Here is a 21,128-nt window from a genome sequence, read left to right on the forward strand (position 1 = left end):
GGAGGTGGGAGAGAAGAGAAAAGAACCACTGAGCATAATGAGAGACATTTGTAGAGACAGTGAGAGAAATCTGAGACTATAAAGGGGAAGAAAAGAAAATTGTGTGTGTGTGTGTGAGGGAGACAGAGAGAGAGATATGGGGAGAGGGAGAGAGAGTGCCCCTGTCAGGTTTTTTGGGAGACACACAGATGAAGAAGATTTAGAATGTTTTGTTGTGTGGTGTTCAATTGAAACTCCTGCGTTATTTACTTTCAAGAAAATTCACAGTAAAAATCTATATAACCCTTTACAAAATGAATTTTAAAATGTAAATATACTGAAACTGAATATTTAGTTATAGCTTGAAGCAGCACTTTATACTTTTAAATAAGATGCATTGCATCATGAAACAATATGGGAATATACTTATATTTAATTATAGGGCAACGGATTGTATAGATAAAATACATTATCATTTACGTTACAAAAGTGAAGGAAACTATAAGAGAAAATGGTAAAATCTCAAGAACATGGTAAAGTGATCAGTCAACATATCACATAGACAAAATATTTTTCAAAAGACGTCTGTAATCATTTACTCTCTCTCCCTATGCTTGTGTGAAAATATTAAATCCAAATTTCTGTTATCACCTATTATTTATACCATATAATGCTAATTTAAGTCTTGGAGACTTATTCTTCACATAACTGGAGAGTATTTTCCCTGACCTTGGCTTCTTCAATCAAAGTATTGAAGCATACTTTAAAGGACTTTATAGAAAATTTCATTTTTAGGTATATCATAACATCAACAGACACCACGATATACGTCCTGGCTGCTGGTTTTATACTAAGAGTGTGGTTTGGGTTAAATCACTTAACTTCAGGTACCTGAGTTTATTCTTTCATGAAAGGAGAATTTATTATTAATGAAGAAATCTTGAGAATTTAGTAAAAGACCATGTATGCATGAGTGCTTGGGGAATTATAGAGTACCATAAGATTACAAGGAAGTATCGTTATTCCATCCACTAAGCTGTAAAAACGATGTAGGCAACTTCCAAAACAGGTTAGCATTGAAAGTTTTTATTGGTATAATTTAGATATCTCTGCAACTTTAAAAAACAAGTGATAAGTCATGAGAGCTCTGCCATCCCAACTACTTTATTTTTCTCTTTATTGAAGACTTCACTATGCGATCAGATTAAAAACTTGTTGGCATCCTACTAAGTGTGTTCATGATTATTTCAGCAGATTTTCTTCCTAAATGCACTTTTATTCTTATGAATTAGGTCCCCTAAAACACTTTCCTATATTTTTAATTACTTATCTTCTAATTACATGTTCTTAAATGACAATTATATCATAACCGAAATTCATAAAAAACATTGTGTGTATTATGCTGTGCTGGGTTTAAAAAACATGGCTCAGCTGGGAGTGGTGGCTCACACCTGTAATCCCAGCACTTTCTGAGGCCAAGGCAGGCGGATCACGAGGTCAGGAGATCCAGACCATCCTGGCCAACATGGTGAAACGCTGTCTCTACTAAAATTACAAAAAATTAACTGGGCATGGTGGCACAAGCCTGTAGTCCCAGCTACTTGGGAAGCTGAGGCAGGGGAATCACTTGAACCCAGGAGGCGGAGGTTGCAGTGAGCCGAGATAGCGCCACTGCACTCTAGCCTGGGCGACAGAGCAAGACTCCATCTCAAAATAATAATAATAATAATAATAATAATAATAATAAGGCTCAGTTTGGCAGTTTCTCAAGCAATTAAAAATACAGTTACCATAAGATCCAGCAATTTAACTCCTAAGTATATATTCAAGAAATGAAAATACATATCCACACTAAAACTTGTACATGAATGTTCATAGTAGCACATGATTCATAATAGCCAAAAGGTAGGAACAACCCAAATGTCTATCAGCTGAGGAATAAACAAAGGCAGTGTATTTATCCAGTGGAATTCTAATACATGTAAAACATGGATGGACTTTGAAAACATGATGCGAAATAAAAGGTGCTAGTCACAAAGGATCATGCAAGTTATGATGCCATTCATATGAAATGTCCAGACTAGGCGAATAGAGAAAAAGTAGATTGGTATTTGCCCGGGACCTGGGCTGATGGCTCAGAGATGCAGGATTTCTTCTTGGGGTAATGAAAATGTTCTTGAATTGATTGTGGTAATGGATGCACAACTCTGTAAATATGCTAAAAGCCATTGAATTGTATGCTTTAAATGGGTGATTGCATGCTACGTGAATTCTATCAAATAAAGCTGTTAAAAGAATGGCTCTGTGACGGCAATCCCAAGTATTCAGCATATGACTAACAAAGGAGATTCATCTCATTTATAATAACATGGCACAAAAGTAATTTTCACTCTAATTTCCACATTTTTCATAAAATACTCAAAATAATTTAGCTTTTAGACGACGCTATCAGGGTAGAAAATTACCTCAAGAAGAATGATCTTGAAAGCTCTGAAAACTTTCATCATGATTTGGGAAATCATGACTTTCATGATTCTGCAGTGCTTGATCAACCAAGGTTGAAGGACCACCTTGTCTGCTTCATAATATTTATTCTCTTCTTGTGGAACTTGCACAGCTGAAGCAGTTCAAAACCAGTTCTCTTATAAAATGAGCCAAGAGAACTAAAGAAATTACATTAAATATTGCAGTAAGAGACAGGGAGAGAAATGTATCTTAGCAGCAGTCAAAGCTCTCCTTATGAATTATTTGATTTCATAAATCCAAATCCATTTTGATGACTCTCCCATTAGAGGTATGTAGTCACCACAGCAAACTCTCAAAAGAAGCTGTTTGATAGAGTGATTGGATCTTCTGATCTTTGCTGCATTTCTGTGATTATCTGTGCCAGCTCATGAGCAGCAGATGCGTTAATCCTGATTACTCCTCTCTCCACAGGGCCCATGAACTAATGGGAACAAATGAAGCACAGTGCATAGAGAAATGTTGATGTTGGCTGGAAACATGGTTGCTCAGACACTTTAATTTGAATTTGTTGTTACATATACTTTCATGTAGCCATTCTCTAAAACTCAAAAAAAAAAAAGAATCTTTTAAAAATCTTTTCTACCCTCCATTTTTAAGCTTCATATTTTTGAAGACCTGATATGATTGTCAAAGGCAAAGGTTGTCAATCAATGCCCCATAGTCCAATTTTGGCCCACTAGATGTTGCATTCAGCCAACGGTATTGTCCTTTATGAGATTTTTTTGTTTTTAGTTGAACCTTGTCTCTGATTGCAAGTGATGGACCTGCAGCAGGGTAAGGGAGTGGTATTACTTCTCTTAACCAGGTAGTCCACAGCAGAGAAGAGTTCGGTATAGCCAGCCTTTATATCATGCCTCATCTACTCCCCTCATTTGTATTCCCTTTCACAGAACTCATCAGGGATGAGTTCTATACCTGTACATATAAATATATGTACATATATTTAAGCTTTACTTATTTTAATATTACTTTAGTCAAAACTGCAGAGGAAAAAATAAAATATTACATCATTCTTATTAATAAACCTGAAAGGATGCTACACTATTGAAGTTACTGCATTTAATTAGCACTACCTAAGATAGCATTTCTCTTGGAAAGTTTGCAAGGAGAATTATAATAGTTCATTTAGATGAACAATCATATAAAACTCATATATTCACATCTGGCTTAACATTTACAAATATATTCTTTCATTCCTGGCAATATTTTATAAACCCAAATGACTTGATCTCCTAGATTCTATGAATCAGAAAACAGCAAATAAACTTATTATTATGAAAAGATTGTGTCATCCATCCATTCCCTTCTTCTCCATACTCATACCCACCCTTCTTCCCACCCCAAATTATTCCCTACTTTTTGTTACTCCAAATTTCTTTCTATCCCTGGAAACATGCCATTTAATTTCTTCACAACTGTTCCTTCTCTGTCTGGAATTCTGTCTCTGTATAGCCTTTCTCCATTTTGTAAACTGTTTATCTTTCAAACTTGTGTCTTATGAAAGTTTTCCTTCCCTGTCTCATTTTGCAAGAGAATTACTCCCTCCTCCATTTTACATCCATATATGTTTCTATTTTTGTAATAAGTTCACTAGCCTCAAATAGTTTATTTACACAGGATAGAGAACTCCATGCTATTCATGTTTGTTCCCCTGCACCTGACACACAGACCTTGCCATAAAATAGGTACTAAGTGCCTGCCAATTTTCCTCAGTTGAATTTGATTAACACAAACTGGGGAATAAAAGGTCACTTAATTCAGACAGTGAATGCAGTCCCCTAAAATAGTTACGCAATGCAATATATGTTTTTATACAGATACATGTAATCCACATTATTCCATCTGGGTCTGTTACCATTCCTGCCTCAATGATGTCATAATCAATGGAAACTATTTACAAGTAATGTTTTAGAGAAATAGTGTTCATGGATATGCTGGCAGGTAGATGCTACTAGAAAAGTACTTCTTGGAAATTTGTGCAAGCATTGCAGTTTGAAAACATTGTACAGGCACCAGAGTGGCAAACACAGGAAGATGGTTAGACATAAAAAGGGTCTTAAAATAAAAGCGATAACTTAGTGGAAAGTAATGCAAGGACTTTTATAATAGCTTTTATGAGTGGGTTATTGAGGAACATAAGCTTGGCACAAAACTTTGTAAAATAAAATCTTAATATAAATTTTGTATAATATTTTAGTAAAAAAAAGTGTATAATTGCACACATTTTTAAAAGTCACTACTATAAATACCACATAAAAACATATTTTAGGAGGTATAATTTTCTTAATATCAGGTAAAATTATGAAGTCCTGTGTGATAATTAAGCCATATATGATTGCATTATTTGCATGTGCCTGTATATATATTCATGCATCTAGATATGCAGACATGTATACATGTGTGATTATGCTTATAATGGTGCATCAAATTATTATTGTGATTCTGTCAGAAGTTTACAAGTGCTACACAAATTTTAAAGAATGTACAAATAAATGGGTTGTAATGGACATGAAATAGTTGAATAGCTGTCTCTCTTTCAAGCTGGGAGACAACATTTTCATTTCCTTCAGAAGATTTTGAACCACGTATATTGACATGTGAAAGTAGGATATTCATATATCACACACACACACACACACACACACAATGCATTTTAGGAGAGGAGTTTAAGAAAGGAAGCCTCATCATTCATCGAACACTTCCAACATCCTTTCATTCACAGCATCACCGAGCAGGAAAGTCTTGCCAAGAATAATCTCGGGTTTTACAAGCAAAGGAACTTTGGAACCCACAGTCCCACTTAGAGACTCCAACCTGCAGCATTGCCTACATGGCTAAGATATGCACAATCACAAGTAAAAACAAAACACTGGGGCAGAATGTCTCTGCATTTAAAAACCATACTTTGAACAACCTTACAGTAAGGCTGAGCTTTGTAATTACACTGTTGACTCTGACCAGAGGTAGAGAACAGAGCAATGTCAGATGCAGAGAAGCTTGACATTCATATGCCGATCCAAGGAGGAAGAGGAATCAAAGTAAAAAAGGAAAGGACACAGATAGATTCAGGAGACAAATTCTGTACCAGTGAGCAGTTCACACTAGGATTATAGCCAAGTAAGGGATAACATTTACTGAGCAGTTACTTGTGCCAGGCACCATCTAAGTACACTGTAGGTTTATCTCAAGCTATCTTTAAATAATCTGTAGAGGTAGTTACTAATATCATATAACATGGTATAGCTACAAAATAAAAGACAGAGATTAGAAATCATATTCCTAATAAATAACAAAATTAGGTCAAAATTCATGTACTTCTGGCTCAGAAGTCTGTTCTTAAACATCTTTTTACTGACTACACACACACACACAGGCAAATGCACACAAACATATATTTATTTAACTAGTTATTGATTAGGTGCTTCTTTCATTCCAAGCTATGCATTCAATTCTTTGCAACTAATCTGGAAATCCCTGAATACAGTGGACCTCTGTAACATTTATAGTCACACTCTGATTTTTGTAGAGAAAATAAAAATAACTTTTAAACAGTGCAAATCAAATAGTCACTATTTGTGTTCTGATACCACTTCTTCTCTGGTACAATAGAGAACATACCTACAAACACATCCATCTACAATACTCAGAAAGTCCTGTTATTTGCTAGCGCTATAATAGGCCAAGGGAAAACATTTTATACAGACTACACAGAACAATTAGAAAGCCCTGTATTGGCCACATACCATAAGTTAAACTATTTTAGCTACATAATCAATGTCTGTGTCCAATACATTTGCTTGGGAAATTTAATTTTCCATCAAGCAGTATTGTTCTACGTTAGGCTGTTAACAGTGTACTATATTTCTATTCTTACGCACACCAACTATCCACTTCTGGGTCAATGTTTACCTATCTCCTTTCTGAGGGCGCTCAACAATATGTGTCAACGGGAAGGTCATGGGAGCAACCTAAGTAGCAGGCTGACTTAACAACTTGGTTTCCAGGTCAACTTACTAGGGCTTCAGCACAGTGGACCTTCACTGTTTCTCCAGAAGTTCAGAAAAATGTTGCATCTCCTCCCACTTTTTCCCAGACAATGGCTTCCTCAGTGCAAAGCAAGGAAACGTAGATATGCAGCTACATGATTTATTAACCATACCAGAGTCCGCTAGGGATACAGGAGGTATGTATTACACTTGAAAATCTCACCAGCTTGCAGGCTTAACTTAATCTTTATTATATTTGCCTATTTCCTTCTACTTCGGGATATCATTCATCACGCCCAAGATATTCCTCTCAAGGGGGAACAAAGTGTAGGACCATCTACATTTATTCCTTACTTAATTCCCATGTGGTTTTTTTTTTCATTATTGAACAATCATCTTCAGTATGTGTCATTCTATCAGAACAATAAAAAGTGGAATATGTGCAGCACACTCTGGACTGAGACTTTGAACTCCGCCAGCTAAGAGTTAGCTACCTACTCTTGCTACTATTACTCCTACAATGAAAAGAATGCAGATCTATCACCAAAGAATATCTGCAGATGACAAGCAGACGAAAAGATGACAAGCAGATGAAACATCATGTTAGTAGGGAACTGCAAATTGAAACAAGATATGCATCCATTAGAATGGCTAAAATAAAAAATACTAAAAGCACCAAAAGTTGGTGAGGAGTGGAGAAATAGGAACTCTCATTCACTGCTGGTGGAAATGCAAAATGGTACAGCCACTTTGGAAGGCAGTTTGGCAGTTTCTTATAAAGCTAAATATATTCTTGCCATATGATCCAGCAGCATGCTCCTTGGTATTTACGCAAATGAACTAAAAACTTACATCCGCACAAAAATATGCGCATGAATATTCATAACTGCCCAAACTTGGAAGCAACCAAGATGCCTTTAAATAGGTAAGTGAATAAACAAACTGTAGTATAGCCAAAGGATGGAATATTGTTCAGCGCTCAAAAGAAATGAGCTGTCAAGCCACGAAAAGGCATGTAGAAAACTTAAACACTTACTGCTAGTGAAAGATGCCCAACTGAAAAGGCTACATACGGTATGATTCCAACTATATAACATTCTCCAAAAAGCACAAATGTGGAGACAGTAAAAAGATATGTCTTTGCTAAGGATTTGGGAGGAGGAAGGGAGAAATAGAAGGAGCACAGGGAATTTTCAGGGTAGTAAACCTATACTATATAATATGGTAATGGAGGATAAATATCTCTACATATCTGTTAAAAATCCTTAGAATGTGCAATCCAAAGAGTGAATCCTAATGTAAACCATGAACGTTGGTTAATAATAATGTAGTAATATTGGTTCATCAATCGTAACAAATGTACCACACTAGCGCAAGATTCTGATAGTAAAAGAAAATAGTGGGAGAATGGGAACATAAGGCAACTCTGTACTTTCTGCTTAACTTTCTGTAAGTCTAACACTGCACCAAAAAGTCTATTAAAAATAAGATCATTTTAATCCAAGCATCGCTCTCCCACCCTACCCCTGCCCCCACCCCACACGCCAGTAACAGATGAGAAAAACAGCTAAAGCCCAATGCGTTGTGTTCCGCTCAAGAGCTGGGCCTGACCCCCAGGCTCCACCGCCAGCCTCCTCTGTCCAGTGGAAGGCAGCGCCAGGGATGCCTCCCGCGGTAGTACAATCTGCATGGCTGGTGAGGGGTGGGGGTAGGATTTTTCAGAATCTTCTTGAGGTTCCTCTGTTTAGCTCCTCGCCAGCCATCTTCCCAGCACCTCTCTCCCCTGGGCAAGGAATTCCGTAAAGAGTGGACCCTACTCGGTTGTGGGCTGTAAATTGTCCTTCTCTTCTCTGTTCTCTGTCCCACTCTTGTCGTCTTCAATCCCCCCTTCCTCCCCACTGAACTTGTCATGGGCCCACTTGGGGCTGGTGCTTGATTTCCAGAACATGAACCGGCCCTGACCCGGAGGTCATCATGCAAGTAATACTTCTTGCTTTTGGGTGTGTAATCTAGGTCCCACTCCTCTTACCGGTTCCTTTTTTGAAAATCATTGTTTCTGTTGTTATTGTTCCCAGAGTAGTTGCCTCTGTCCTGGCCTCTTCCTCTGGCTTGAAATTGAAAGTTTCCTCGAGCTCTGCCACCTCCTCTTTCACTTGGACCCACAAAGACTTTGGTCCCCAGTCTCGATGTCTCAAAGCCCGTGGTGCTCGCCTCTCTTTTCTCTGTCTCTTCAGTGTACTCTTCTGCTTTGTAGGAGTGAGATGACCGGGAGGAAGAGGAGGAGGATCTGGATGTGCCTCTCGCTCTCCGGTGCTTCTTCTGCTTCTTTGATCCTTTATAAGTTTTCTGTTTTCTCAGCTGACCTTTCCCTCGAGTGGCTGGAGTCTCGGGAATTCACTGATTCTCTACATTTACCTCGTTGAAGATCTCTCTCCTTATGTTTTTTATGACGTTCAATATCAAGGCGGAGATCAACAGGATCATCTTTGTATTTTCCCTCAGCCTTGTAGCCAGGTTTTCTGGGACTTTTCATTTCATCACGAGCCAAACCATGGTTTATGAAAGTACTGCAGGAAATGTCTATTCTCCTGTATCTTGTTTTTGGCTGCCTCTTGCTCAGTTCCTCTCTTTAGGTATTTAGTAAAGTGTTTATGTAATGTCATTCCTGAGGACCCAAAGTGATGCTCTTTAACATGGTGAACAATGGTCACTATACGTTGGACTAACAGTTCTGAGGGTCTACGCTGAGACTGAGCTGACTGTATGTGCTGGAAAATGGAACGAAACTCCTATTGGAAACCAACAGTTTTGTTCTTAATTTCATTTCATTTGGAGCTAAGAGGACTAATTCGATGACTTTTTATCTCTTCTCCCTTGCCCTGATTTTAAAAGCCGTTTTTTTTTTCTTTTATTTTTTTAGGCATATATAGTAACATTAGAAACATTTAATTTGGGAAACTTGGATTCTTAAAAGAGAAAACAGAACATGTAAATAAACTTTGAAGTGTTCACCTCAAAAGGAAAAAAAATAATAATTTTAAAAGAATGCAGATAATTTGCTTGATTTCTCTTTTCTCTGTGCTGTTTTTCTCTCTTAAAATATCTCACTTTTTCCCCAAGTTTTATCAGTCTTGCATAGCTTTCCCTGAATTTACTAATGTGACTCCTCCTATGTGGACCATCTCTCTCTGACGTCCCCTGTGACTTGGAACCTCCTACAAAATTACCCTACTGCATGTGACATTTGAAAATTATTGTTCATATAAGGGAACACATTTGTGCTTTTTCTCCATCTGCGCTTATTTCATTTCTTTTCCCATAGCATAACTTTGATATAATAATATGGGCATAATAGAAACAATACCCCAAAGGTTATGATTTCACATACTAAACTGTAAAATAACAACTAGCTCAACAGCTTTTCTGGAGGATGCAATGGCATCTTTTTGGCTAGGTCCAATTATGCATCAGAAACAATAGATAGGTTACTTTTTGGTATCATTGCTCCAAGTATTACCTAGTTTCCCTCACCCTTTCCCAATTTGCTATTATTTGTACAAATTTATAGGGTACACGCGCAATTTTGTTACATGCATAGGTTGCATAGTGATCAAGTTAGGGCTTCTAGGATATCCAACATCCAAATAACGCGCATTGCACCCATTAGGTAATTTCTCATCCATCCTCCTCTCCTCTCCTAACCTTCCCAAATCTCCTTTGTCTATCATTCCATTCTCTACATCTATGTGTACAAATTTTTTACCACCACGTATGAATCAGAATATGTGATATTTGACTTTCTGTGCCTAGCTGGTTTCACTTAAAGACCTCTAGTTCTATCCACATTGCTGCCAAACATATAATTTTATTCTTTTTATGGCTGAATAGTATTATATTGTATACATATACACCACACATTTTCATTGTCCATTCTTCTGTTGATGGACACTTAGGTTGATTCCACATCTTTGCTATTGTGAATAGTACTATGATTAAGATGAGTATAGGTGTCTTTTGATATATTGATTTTTTTTTCCTTTGGGTAGATAGCCAGCAGTTGGATTGATGGATTGAATGGCAGTTCTATTTTTTAGCTCTTTGAGAAATTTCCATAGTGTTTTCCATAGAGGTTGTAATAATTTACATTCCCACCAATCATGTAGTGGATATTGAGCACTTTTCCATATACCTGTTAATCATTTGTATGTCTTCTTTTTAAAATGCCTATTCATGTCCATTGCTCACTTTTTAGTGGGATTTTTAAAAACTGAGTTATTCAAGTTCTTCCAGTATATTCTCATAAACAGTATATTATAATATCTAGTATACTCTAGATATTAGTCTCCTGATGGATGAATAGTTAGCAAATATTTTCTCCCATTCTGCAGGTTGTCTGTTCACTCTGTTGATTATTTCTTTTGGTGTGCAGAAGGTTTTCAGTTTAATCAAGTTTCATTTGTCTACTTTAGTTTTTGTTACCTGTGACTTTGAGGTCTCAGTCATAAACTGAGTGCCTAGACCAATGTCCAGAAGAGTTTTCCATAGGTTTTCTTCTAGTATTCTTATAGTTAGGGGTCTTATGCTTAAGATATTAATCCCTCTTGGGCAGATTTTTGTATGTAATGAGAGATACGGGTCTAGTTTCATTCTTCTGCATATGGAAATTCAATTTTCCCAGCACCATTTATTGAAAGGAGAGCTCTTTCTCCAATGTATGTATGTTCTTGTTGGCTTTGTCAAAGATCAGTTGGTTTAAAATATGTGACCTTATTTCTGGGTAATCCATTCTATTCCATTGATCTATGCATCTATTTTTATACTAGTACTATGCTGTTTTGGTTACTATAGCCTCATAATATAATTTGAAATTGGGTAATGTGATCTCTCCAGGTTTGTTCTTTCTGCTTAGGATTGCTCTGGCTATTTGGGTTCTTTTTTATGGCTCCATATGAATTTTAGGATTCTTTTTTCTAATTCTGTGAAACATGGCATTGGTATTTTGATAGAGATTGCATTGAATCTGTAGATTTCTTTGGGCAGAACGGTCATTGCAACAATATTAATTCTTCTCATTCATGAGCATGGGATGTTTTTCCATTTGTTTGTGTCATTGACAATTTCTTTCATCAGTGTTTTGTAGTTTTCCTTGAAGAGATTATACATGTCTTTAGTTAAATTCATTTATAAGTATTTTATTTTTGCAGCTATTGTAAATTGGATTATTTTCTTGATTTCTTTCTCAACTAGATCATTATTGGTATATATGAATGCTTTTAATTGTTTTATCACTTCCCATTAATATAAACTTCTTTACTGTTTGGGTACATAGGAACTACATGCATGGAAACCACGTGGGTATTTCATTTTTTGATCTAAGTAACCAATGAATTCTGAGAACTAACTGTGCGACGTACACCAAGAAAGACAGTCAAGATATAAACAGTAGTGTTTTTTAAAAATAATTCAAATGATCACCTATGAAGTAAAAATGAAACAATGCACAAAATAGAAACAATTCTACTGTGACAACATTTAATGCTGTCATCACTTGAATGCATTTTAAACTATCAGTGTAAAGTTCTGATGAAAAAAATTAGAAAAGATATCTACCTTATGACTCACTGGCACCTCTACTTCACAGTCTGCACTGTCTCTTGTATTAGGAAAGATATATTTTCTCAAGTGCCACATGCTCAGTGCCTCCTTCATTAAGGGCCAGTCTAATGTGCCTTTATATTAATTCTAAGGGATCCTGTCCTATATATTCACCACACTGAGGGACTTCCAATACTCTCTTCACAAAGAAACTCCACTATCCAGTATTCTCATTCTAACTCATATCAGAGGTCAAGAAACTTGTACTCCTCCTAAGAGGACCCAAACTACAATCACACTTCACCAATAACCTGCTCAGAATCTCTTCCTCCCACCATCAGGCCTGTCCTCTATACAGTAATAATGGGCAGAAGAAAATCTAGATTACGTGCCATCCTATTGTACTCTTCATCTCAGCTACGATTGAGGGCTGCCATCATTTTACAAACCAGATAGTTGTGTATAATTTTCAGAAAGAGTGACCTAAGTTACTCCAGTTTCACTGAAACAGTGAAAGCCTCATACAATTCCCTGAGAATTTGACTTTTTGATCCAACCAACCAATATAGTTTTAATGAATTCTGAGCACTGATGGTGCTATATAAATTACAAAAGAAAAAAAGACAAGACACAAACTGCAGTGGTTTTTAAAATGTATTTAAATGATCACTTACCAAGTAAAAACAAAGCAATGTATAAAATACAAGCAACTATCCTGTGACAGCATTTAATTGAGAATTGATAGGTGACAATGTTAATTTCAAGAATGTAAAATATCAAATTTTTGAGAAATCTCCTGAGATACAATAATAAAATGAAGTATAAAAAGTTCTATTTACATAATTAACCCTAAATTTGGTGCTCAAAACATTTTTATAGTCTTTGGTAAGTGCTGTCTACAAATAAGTGCCAAACTAATAAAAAATATGTCTATAATAAAATAATTTCTTTCTATATTTGTTTTTATTTGTCTTTCATGCTGTCCTTTAGTTGAAGAAAATAAATAAGTATGTTAGACCAGTAAAATTTCTGCAACTTATGTCATTTTTAGGGGAATAACTGGTAAAGAATGGTAAGAGAACTAACAGTTTTTGAATGTCTGCAGCATTTAGGTCACGGTAGTACATACTTTCTATTTATTACCTGTTGAAAAACTTCATAAATGCCTTCTTACATCAGAACTTCTGTAATTGTTCTAAGGTGAAAAACAGAGCCAGAGAATTGATCTAACTTAGCCAGTCAGGTAGAGGTAAGATGTAAACAGTGGTTTGTCTGATCTCAAAGTCCGTGTTCTTTCCATTCTATAATGGTGTCTCCCTTATAACTTGGAGTATCTACCAGTCTGGTTAACTGTATCAATTTGTATTTTCTAGTGCACTTACTGGAAAAGAAAAGATGCTTAAGAGAAGGCTAATGCACATTATTGGGCTTGCTCCAGGTCATAAACTTAAATCGTTTTTGTACCATCTGACAGAACAATAGCAATAATAAAAACTATCATTTACTGAACTTTTAATATGTGTCAGGCACTCTCCTAGTACGTTACATGCATTACCACATTTAAACCTCAGAAAACCCCTATAGAATGCATCCCATTAATCCATATTGGAGATGAAAGAAAAAGATTCAGAGAGATAAAATAACTTTTTAGGTAACATGAATAGAGTATTTTCCATCCATGTTGCCCCAGATTGATTAACGCTGACGCTCATGCTCTGTCTACCCTATTCCATCCTTCTCATTCTTGAAATGAGAAAACAATGTGACATTCTGAATAAAAGTAAATTGTAAGAACAATTGAAGTTTAAAACACTTGTATTGGGATAATGCCACCTCATTTTATGACTACCTGGAATGATATCCCTTTCTCCTTTGTTACTTAAAGATTGGTAGAATTAAAATAGATATATTTGCATATACATTGGAGAATATTTTATATGCAGAGTAATAAGTACTATTAGCATAAGTACACAAAAGTAAAAAAAGATAACATTGTTTTTATTAAAGTTGAAGAACAAAGGCATAATTTTAATGCAATTACTATGTAAAGGACACACTGACTGTCAGTAATAGTAATGTCCTGCATTAGATGAATCCAGTTCAAAAGTGTTTAATGTGAGTATTCTCCTTGAGAGAAAATGCATACCTGTAAATACTCTATCACCTCAATTCTAAATAATGGCTATTATGTACATGTTTCTTGGATTCAGTGTAATTTCATCATTATAAAAATAAATTCAATTACTTCATTAAGATATTTTTGAAAATATATCTATGACAGAAGTTGATAAAAGTTTATGTAGTCAACATTTTTTGTCTGATTAATGCTAAGTCAGTCGCGTTTTGCTCAATTCATTGACACTCTTAATTTGGAATTGCCAAGTGAATATAACTAACAATAATTATTATAGAAACAATCTCATATGCTAGAATAATAAAAAGTGCAAATGTCCCTGTAATCCCAGAACTTTGGGAGGCCAAGGTGGGTGGATCACCTGAGGTCAGGAGTTCGAGACCAGCCTGCCCAACATGGTGAAACCCAGTCTGTACTTAAAATACAAAAATTAGCCGGGTATGGTGGCGGGCACCTGTAACCCCAGCTACTCGGGAGGCTGATGCAGGAGAATCGCTTGAATCCAGGAGGCAATGATTGCAGTGAGCCAAGATCATGCCACTGTACTGCAGCCTGGGCAAAAAGAGTGAGCCTCTGTCTCAAAAAAAAAAAAAAAATTCAAATGCCATTAACACTTATTAGTAACAGTAGTTACTCATCTTTCAGTAATATAAATGTTATGCCTCTTGTGTGTATGAAATGTTTCCCAATTATTCACACAAAGATAAGTTAGCTTTGAAATGACTGTGATACAAAAGTGCTGAAAATTTTAACTTTTATATTTTATTTATTTAATTAATTTTTAGAGACAGGATCTTGCTCTGTAGCCCAGGCTGGAGTACAATGGTGTAATCATGGTTGACTGTAAACTTGAACTCCTATGTTCAAGCAATCCTTCCACCTTGGCCTCTAAAAAGCTGTGGGATTACAGGTATGAGCCACCATGCCCAACAGACTTTTATATTTTAATAAATAATTTTTAATATCTGAAATTCTGGGCGTTTCCTCCTTATAAAACAACAACATTGTGGTAGAGAGACTTACATACCACTTAGTTGTTCAACTTTATTGATACTGTATCTTTTCTACCATCTTGTTTTTTATTCAATCAAGTTTATATCTCTACCTGTATACCTAAAATGTCATTTCCCAAAACACTGTGAATTATCTTACCAAGTCCTCATACTTGATATTTTCTAAAATATTTTAGAATTCCTTTCCTAGCCTTTCTAAACTTTTTAAATACTTTTTGCCACAATCTCCTTTATAAAATACCGTCTTCATCTAGTGTATCTTGTCATTTGCCTTGTACCTTTTCTGGCCATACTTTCTTAGACTGTTTCTCCAGATCTTCTCCCACTGTGGCCCTTTATATCCCAATATTCTCTGTGAAATATCCTGGCTCTTCTTTTCAATATTTTCTTTGCTTTAATGATCCCTCCCACTCCCATGGCTTGAAATATACATTTACTGAGTTCCGTGCTTACACCTTCAGCCTAACTCCTTCTCCTAAACTGAGTCACTCATTCACTAATTTTCCCATGAGATATATTAGTCTAAATATGTCATTGCTACCTCAAGCTCAGTATATCTGAATTAAATTGATATTCTTCTTCACAACACTAAGAAATCTGTTCTTCCTTTTTTCACACCCTGTACCTCCTTTACTGACTACGGGCATGATGAAAACCTTGATGGCATTTTCCTACTTTCCCTGGAAGGCACTGTGTCTTCTGCACCCTAAATCTAAGCTAACATTGCTTCAGTGTGACTTCAAGCCCTCTTCTACTCACTCTTCACTATAACTTCTATTGTCGGAGTTCTGTTTCCCTTTGTCTCTCGGTCAACGACTCACGTCACTGGCCTTCCAGCTTCTAAACTCATCTCTCTTCATTCTAAACAAACAAAATATCACTCTTCTGCTCAAAGTTTACAGTGGCTACCACCTACTTATAAGTTAAAGTCCAATATCTTACCATTGTTTGAAAGTTTATTGATAATCTGGTCCTAACTCACTGGATTGGCATGAAATCTTTTCATTGCTATCCAACATCCTGGGCTTGAGGTGCTGTGTACTACCGGGACTTTCAAGATCTAGGAAAGCTGCTGTGCCTTTTCATTTTTATTTTTTTTCTTCTCTCTGCTTAGAATGGCCTTCTACTCCTTCCTCAGTCAAAATCCACCTCATCCTTCAAGACCCAGATCATATATTAAATTATCTTTGCGGCCCTTCACACCTCCTTTATCAGCCAAATAACCTCTTCGTTCTTATAATGTTCTGTTCATGTGTATGGTATGCCATGTTGTAATTGTGTACTTATAGTGTTGTTTAATTGTGAGTTTCTCCTAAAGCCCATAATCAGTTGAATAAGAATTTTTTTAAAAAGTTAATTGTGAGTTTCTCAATGGCAGGGATGGCAGTATCCCATTCAGCTTTTACCACAGTGGTTACATATTTTAGCTCCTCAAAAACTCTTTGTTGTGAGTTGACTTAATAAAGCACATATATAGATAGATAGATAGATATTTAACATTATATATAATGTATAAGTAAGTATTATACATGTATATATTATATGTATACACACATGTGTACAGTTGGCTCTTGAACAACATGATTTGATTTGGGCAGTTCAACTTACATGCATTTTCTTCCACCTCTGCCACTCCTCAAACAACAAAACCAACCCCTTATCTATCTTCCTCTTCCTCCTCAGCCTATTCAATGTGAAGACGATGAAGATAAAGACCTTTATGATGATCCAGTTCCATTTAATGAATAGTAAATATATTGTCTCTTCCTCATGATTTTCCAAATGTCATTTCCTTGTCTCTAGCTTACTTTATTCTAAGAATATAGTATATAATACATATATAAAATATGTTTTAATTGACTGTTCATGTTATCTGTAAGGCTTCTGATCAATAGTTGGCTATTAGTAGTTAAGTTTTGGGGAAGTCAAAAGTTATACATAAATTTTCCACTGTGCATGTAGGTCAGGACCCCTAATCTGTGCATTGTTCAAGGGTCAACTTTATATACCCTTATTTGTTGTATATATGTATTTATGTGTGTATTTATAATATATGTATCTGACATATGCATTCATATATATGAAGCACTTTAGGGGTTAAAAAGGCCCTTAGATATCATTTTATCTATTTAATGAGTATTACAAAATAGGAAGCCAAGAACCAAAGTCATTAATGACTTTACCAAAGTTCTACAGCATGTTAGTAACATACACAGTTTGAGTTCCTGTCCCAGATCTTCATCCAGTGTAACAACTTTCACTACATCATTTTAATTCAATAATCTCACCATTAATATGATTCTCTATAATCCTCTGTACCAAGACCAAGCTTACCCCATTGGAATAGATATTTTGGAGTATCTCACCTCTTTTCTCTTCCAATTCCCTTCTTGCCTCTTTATTTTCATCAAGTGATACACACATAGTGATTCTGTAACTTCTAAATTTTCATTTATGGTATATCTTTTTTCTTTAAATATTCTCTAGTTCTTTTGAGAACTACGTTCAACTCCTTTACAGATATATTAAAGTCTCCTTTCCCTTTGGTAAAAAAAAAAAAAAATAAAGAAGTCATTATTTTGCTTTCCAATTGAATGAACTATTTTTTTTTTTTTACCAAACCAAGGATCACCATTCAAGAAATATCTTTAATATCCTCATCACACTAGCTTACATTTGCATACAGCTTTGAAGTTTACCAATCACTTTCTCATAACTCATGTGATTTTCACACACTGCAGATAGGCAGAAGAAGGTGTCATCACATTTACGTGCAGTTGAGAAAACTAAGGGTCAAAATTTAAGTGAACTGCCAAAATTCCTATAGCTAGCAAGAGCTAGGACTGGCACTGGAATCAAGGTCTCCATATCATTGTTTCTGAGAGCTTCCCACTATTTTAAACTGTTTATTGGCTTGTGTTCCTACCATGACATTTATGATGACATATATTGACACCTCAGATGCTGTACAGTGAATGTTGGCTGGGCTCTTTTCCATCTGAATTATTGCTTGGCTCTTGTTACTTTGCTAGTATAAATTTCAACTAGGCAATTACTATTTCATCCTACACTGACTTACCTAAGAAGCTCTCCCCAAGCATCCATATGATACCATTTAATGGTAAATTATAATTTGATTAATGTTTGTCATTATGAATGTGCTTTTAACAAGTAAAACCCTAGCTTACGCTAAATTAGAGATCTTCAAATCTTTGTTTCAAATTGAAATAAATTAATTTTATTTCATTTGAATTCATTACTCAACTGATCTTCAAACTTAAGGTGTTAGCAAGAATAATCTTGCTTTTTAAAATGTGTATATGTTTCATGTAATCTTCTAAGACAAATTGTGTACTTTGACCTTAAATAAATTTCTGTTTAATCTCCTCACTAAATTTCTGGATAGCTGCAACTTCTTTAAAAATTCCAGATATCGATAGTGATGCAATTGTAGAGTAGATTGAGCTGTCTCTTCAGTAGTGGTGCAGAGATGGGCTGAAGCAGGAAAAGACACCCACTCCCTGAAACTTGTTTGCAACCCCATGACGAATACATACTTTCCCTTTCAACTACAACATTCTCTTAATGTTTGGCATGACCAAGTTATTCTTAAATTACCCCCTAGCTCTAAGCAACAGGAATAATCTTTTCCCATTTTATTCCTATGAACATGTGAAGTTTCAGGTCCCCTAAGGAATTCTCAATGTTTTTTTAATGCAGAGAGAAAGCGAACCCGCAGAAAAGGGGTTGGTAATTCCTCACTCCGTATTGTTTTCCTGCCTGTCACGGCCCCCGCCAGAAACTCCAAGCATTTTGCCAGTGGGTAATGATGGGCAGTTAGTAGCTGCTTTTGTTGGGTGGTTGAAAAACAAAGCAAAACAATTCTCAAGGAAGGAAGAGAAAGTTTGAACCCAGACATCCTAAAAGTTGTACACTTTAAAAATCCTCCGACTCGCTAGTTAATAATTGAGTTTTCAGTCTTTCCTGAAGGCTCACTGGAGCCCCATTTGCCTTTAATTGTCGGAACCGCCCTCACTTGGCTTGTTTCTGAGGTGTCCCACATATCACAAAGCTAAAGTTAACAAATTCAACTCTATATCCACAAATGTCATGACAGTGAGCATATTGCTTTGCCTGAAGAATAAAGACTGAGACTAAACTCTTTGCTTGTTCTTTGCTAGAAATCTGTTTGAGAAACTCCTAGTAGAATGAAAATCCAGGGGTTAAAAATAATGCACTTCATTATGGAAGTGCGCATTGCCCTCATTACAGAGCTGCGAGAGAAATATTCCAGCTACTCACTGTTGCCTCTTAGTTGTTATGCTTTTCTTTCCTAATTGCATCGGACATGACCTATTTGCTTCCTAAGAAATCATACTTTTTACCTTAGGATACCAGCATAACCAAGCCATCCAAAAGCACCGGGGTCCCTACAGAAGCCCACCAGCTCCTTAATGTGGCCCCAGATGTGAAGATGAGGAAAGGGTAACTCCGTCCCACTTACCAGTCTTCCACAGATAGAGGGTGGGCGCCTCCGCCTCGCCCTGCGCCGCAGCCCTGCCGGCGCCCGGGCGTAGCAGCAGCAGCAGGAGCAGCGGCAGCAGCTGCAGGACGCCCCGGCGCGGCCCCGCAGCGCCCCGGCTCCCGGACGCCCAGCGCCTGGCTTGCAGCCCCATGCCGCCTGCAGCCACTCCAGGGTCCAGAGCCGTAGCACGCTCGGCAGGGAATTTTTCTCCGCTCTTGGAACGTCTTTTCAAAGAGTACAGAAAGCAAAGCTCTTTCCTGCTATTGTTCGCTTCAGATGAGAAGGAGGGAGAGCGCGTCTAACACCAGGGAACAATAGCGTCCGCGGTGGTGGCCGTGGCCGCTGCCGCCGCCGCCGCCGCCGCCGCCTCTGGCGGGGATGCTGCTGCCGCTGCCATTCCTCGCAGAATGGCAGGTCCCGGCGGCTCCGGAGGCAACTGTCCTCAGGGGGCCCCAGCTGACTGAGCAGGTCTGCTAGGTCTGGGAGGCAGCGCAGCCCCCGCCAGCTGGAGGGGGAGGAGGGGGGCGTGAGCCCAAAGGAGCAGAGGGGGCTGGAGGCAGAGGGAGGCGAGAGCGCGAGGGCGAGAAAGGGGGCGAGCAAAGGGGAGAGGGGCCAGCCAGGCGACACCCAGCTCCGACATACCCGCCTAAAGAACTCCTGTGCACATGGTGCGATGAAATATGTTTGGAAGGATGCACCAATAAAAAGAATCATCACCCGGCAGATTTCAGAATGACAAATAACAGGCATTGATATTCACTGTCATCCAAGGAGTCAAATGCTAGATCTAGTGGCATGCTATTCTTAGTACGTATTTACACAAAGCATCAGTGTTTATTATCTATTTTTAAGCCATGGCTTCTGAATTACTTTGTGTGGGGAGCAGTATTTGAGATCAGGTGTGAAAACACGAGAGCAGAAATGTTTACTTGTCAAAATGCACTTAAACACGTCTTTAAATGTTGTTTTTAACTTAATCTATTATCAATAAAAATATGAGCAATATTGATGCTCTGTGACAAATTAAATTGTCTTTTAATAGCCTTTAAAACTGAATTAGTATTAATGAGTATTTGCAATGCTACCTAATTACATAAATACAATTGTACAAAAAAAAACCCTTAAAATTAAAATTATATTTCAGGTATAGAGTTCTGTCCCTTCATCTACTTCTTTCTCTCAAAAATATGCTACTTCTAAGTATTCTGATAGTTGTGAGTCAAATTGAAGGCCAAACTGAGTCAGTAATGCTGTCTGGATATCTTGGAATTAGTAAATTCTTCATTTAAAATTTCCCTGACATCAATTTTTCTTAACTCTTACTGTAGCAAAATGCCTGTCACAATCTAAATAAGGAACCGCACGTGTTT

At 36.9% G+C, this 21,128-nt stretch overlaps 1 protein-coding gene across 1 annotated transcript in view; it reads right to left on the reverse strand.

The window, feature by feature from the left end:
* Positions 1-20,419, reverse strand: part of THSD7A (thrombospondin type 1 domain containing 7A) — a 474,918-nt gene extending 454,499 nt beyond the window's left edge. Inside the window, exon 1 of the mRNA XM_003824998.6 lies at positions 19,738-20,419. Within this exon, the coding sequence (XP_003825046.5) occupies positions 19,738-19,909 (172 nt within the window). The 5' untranslated portion in view covers positions 19,910-20,419. The remainder of the gene's footprint in view (positions 1-19,737) is intronic.
* Between the last annotated feature and the right edge of the window lie 709 nt (positions 20,420-21,128).

The sequence above is a fragment of the Pan paniscus genome, chromosome 6 (genome assembly GCF_029289425.2).
Source record: "Pan paniscus chromosome 6, NHGRI_mPanPan1-v2.0_pri, whole genome shotgun sequence".
Classification (NCBI taxonomy): domain Eukaryota; kingdom Metazoa; phylum Chordata; class Mammalia; order Primates; family Hominidae; genus Pan; species Pan paniscus.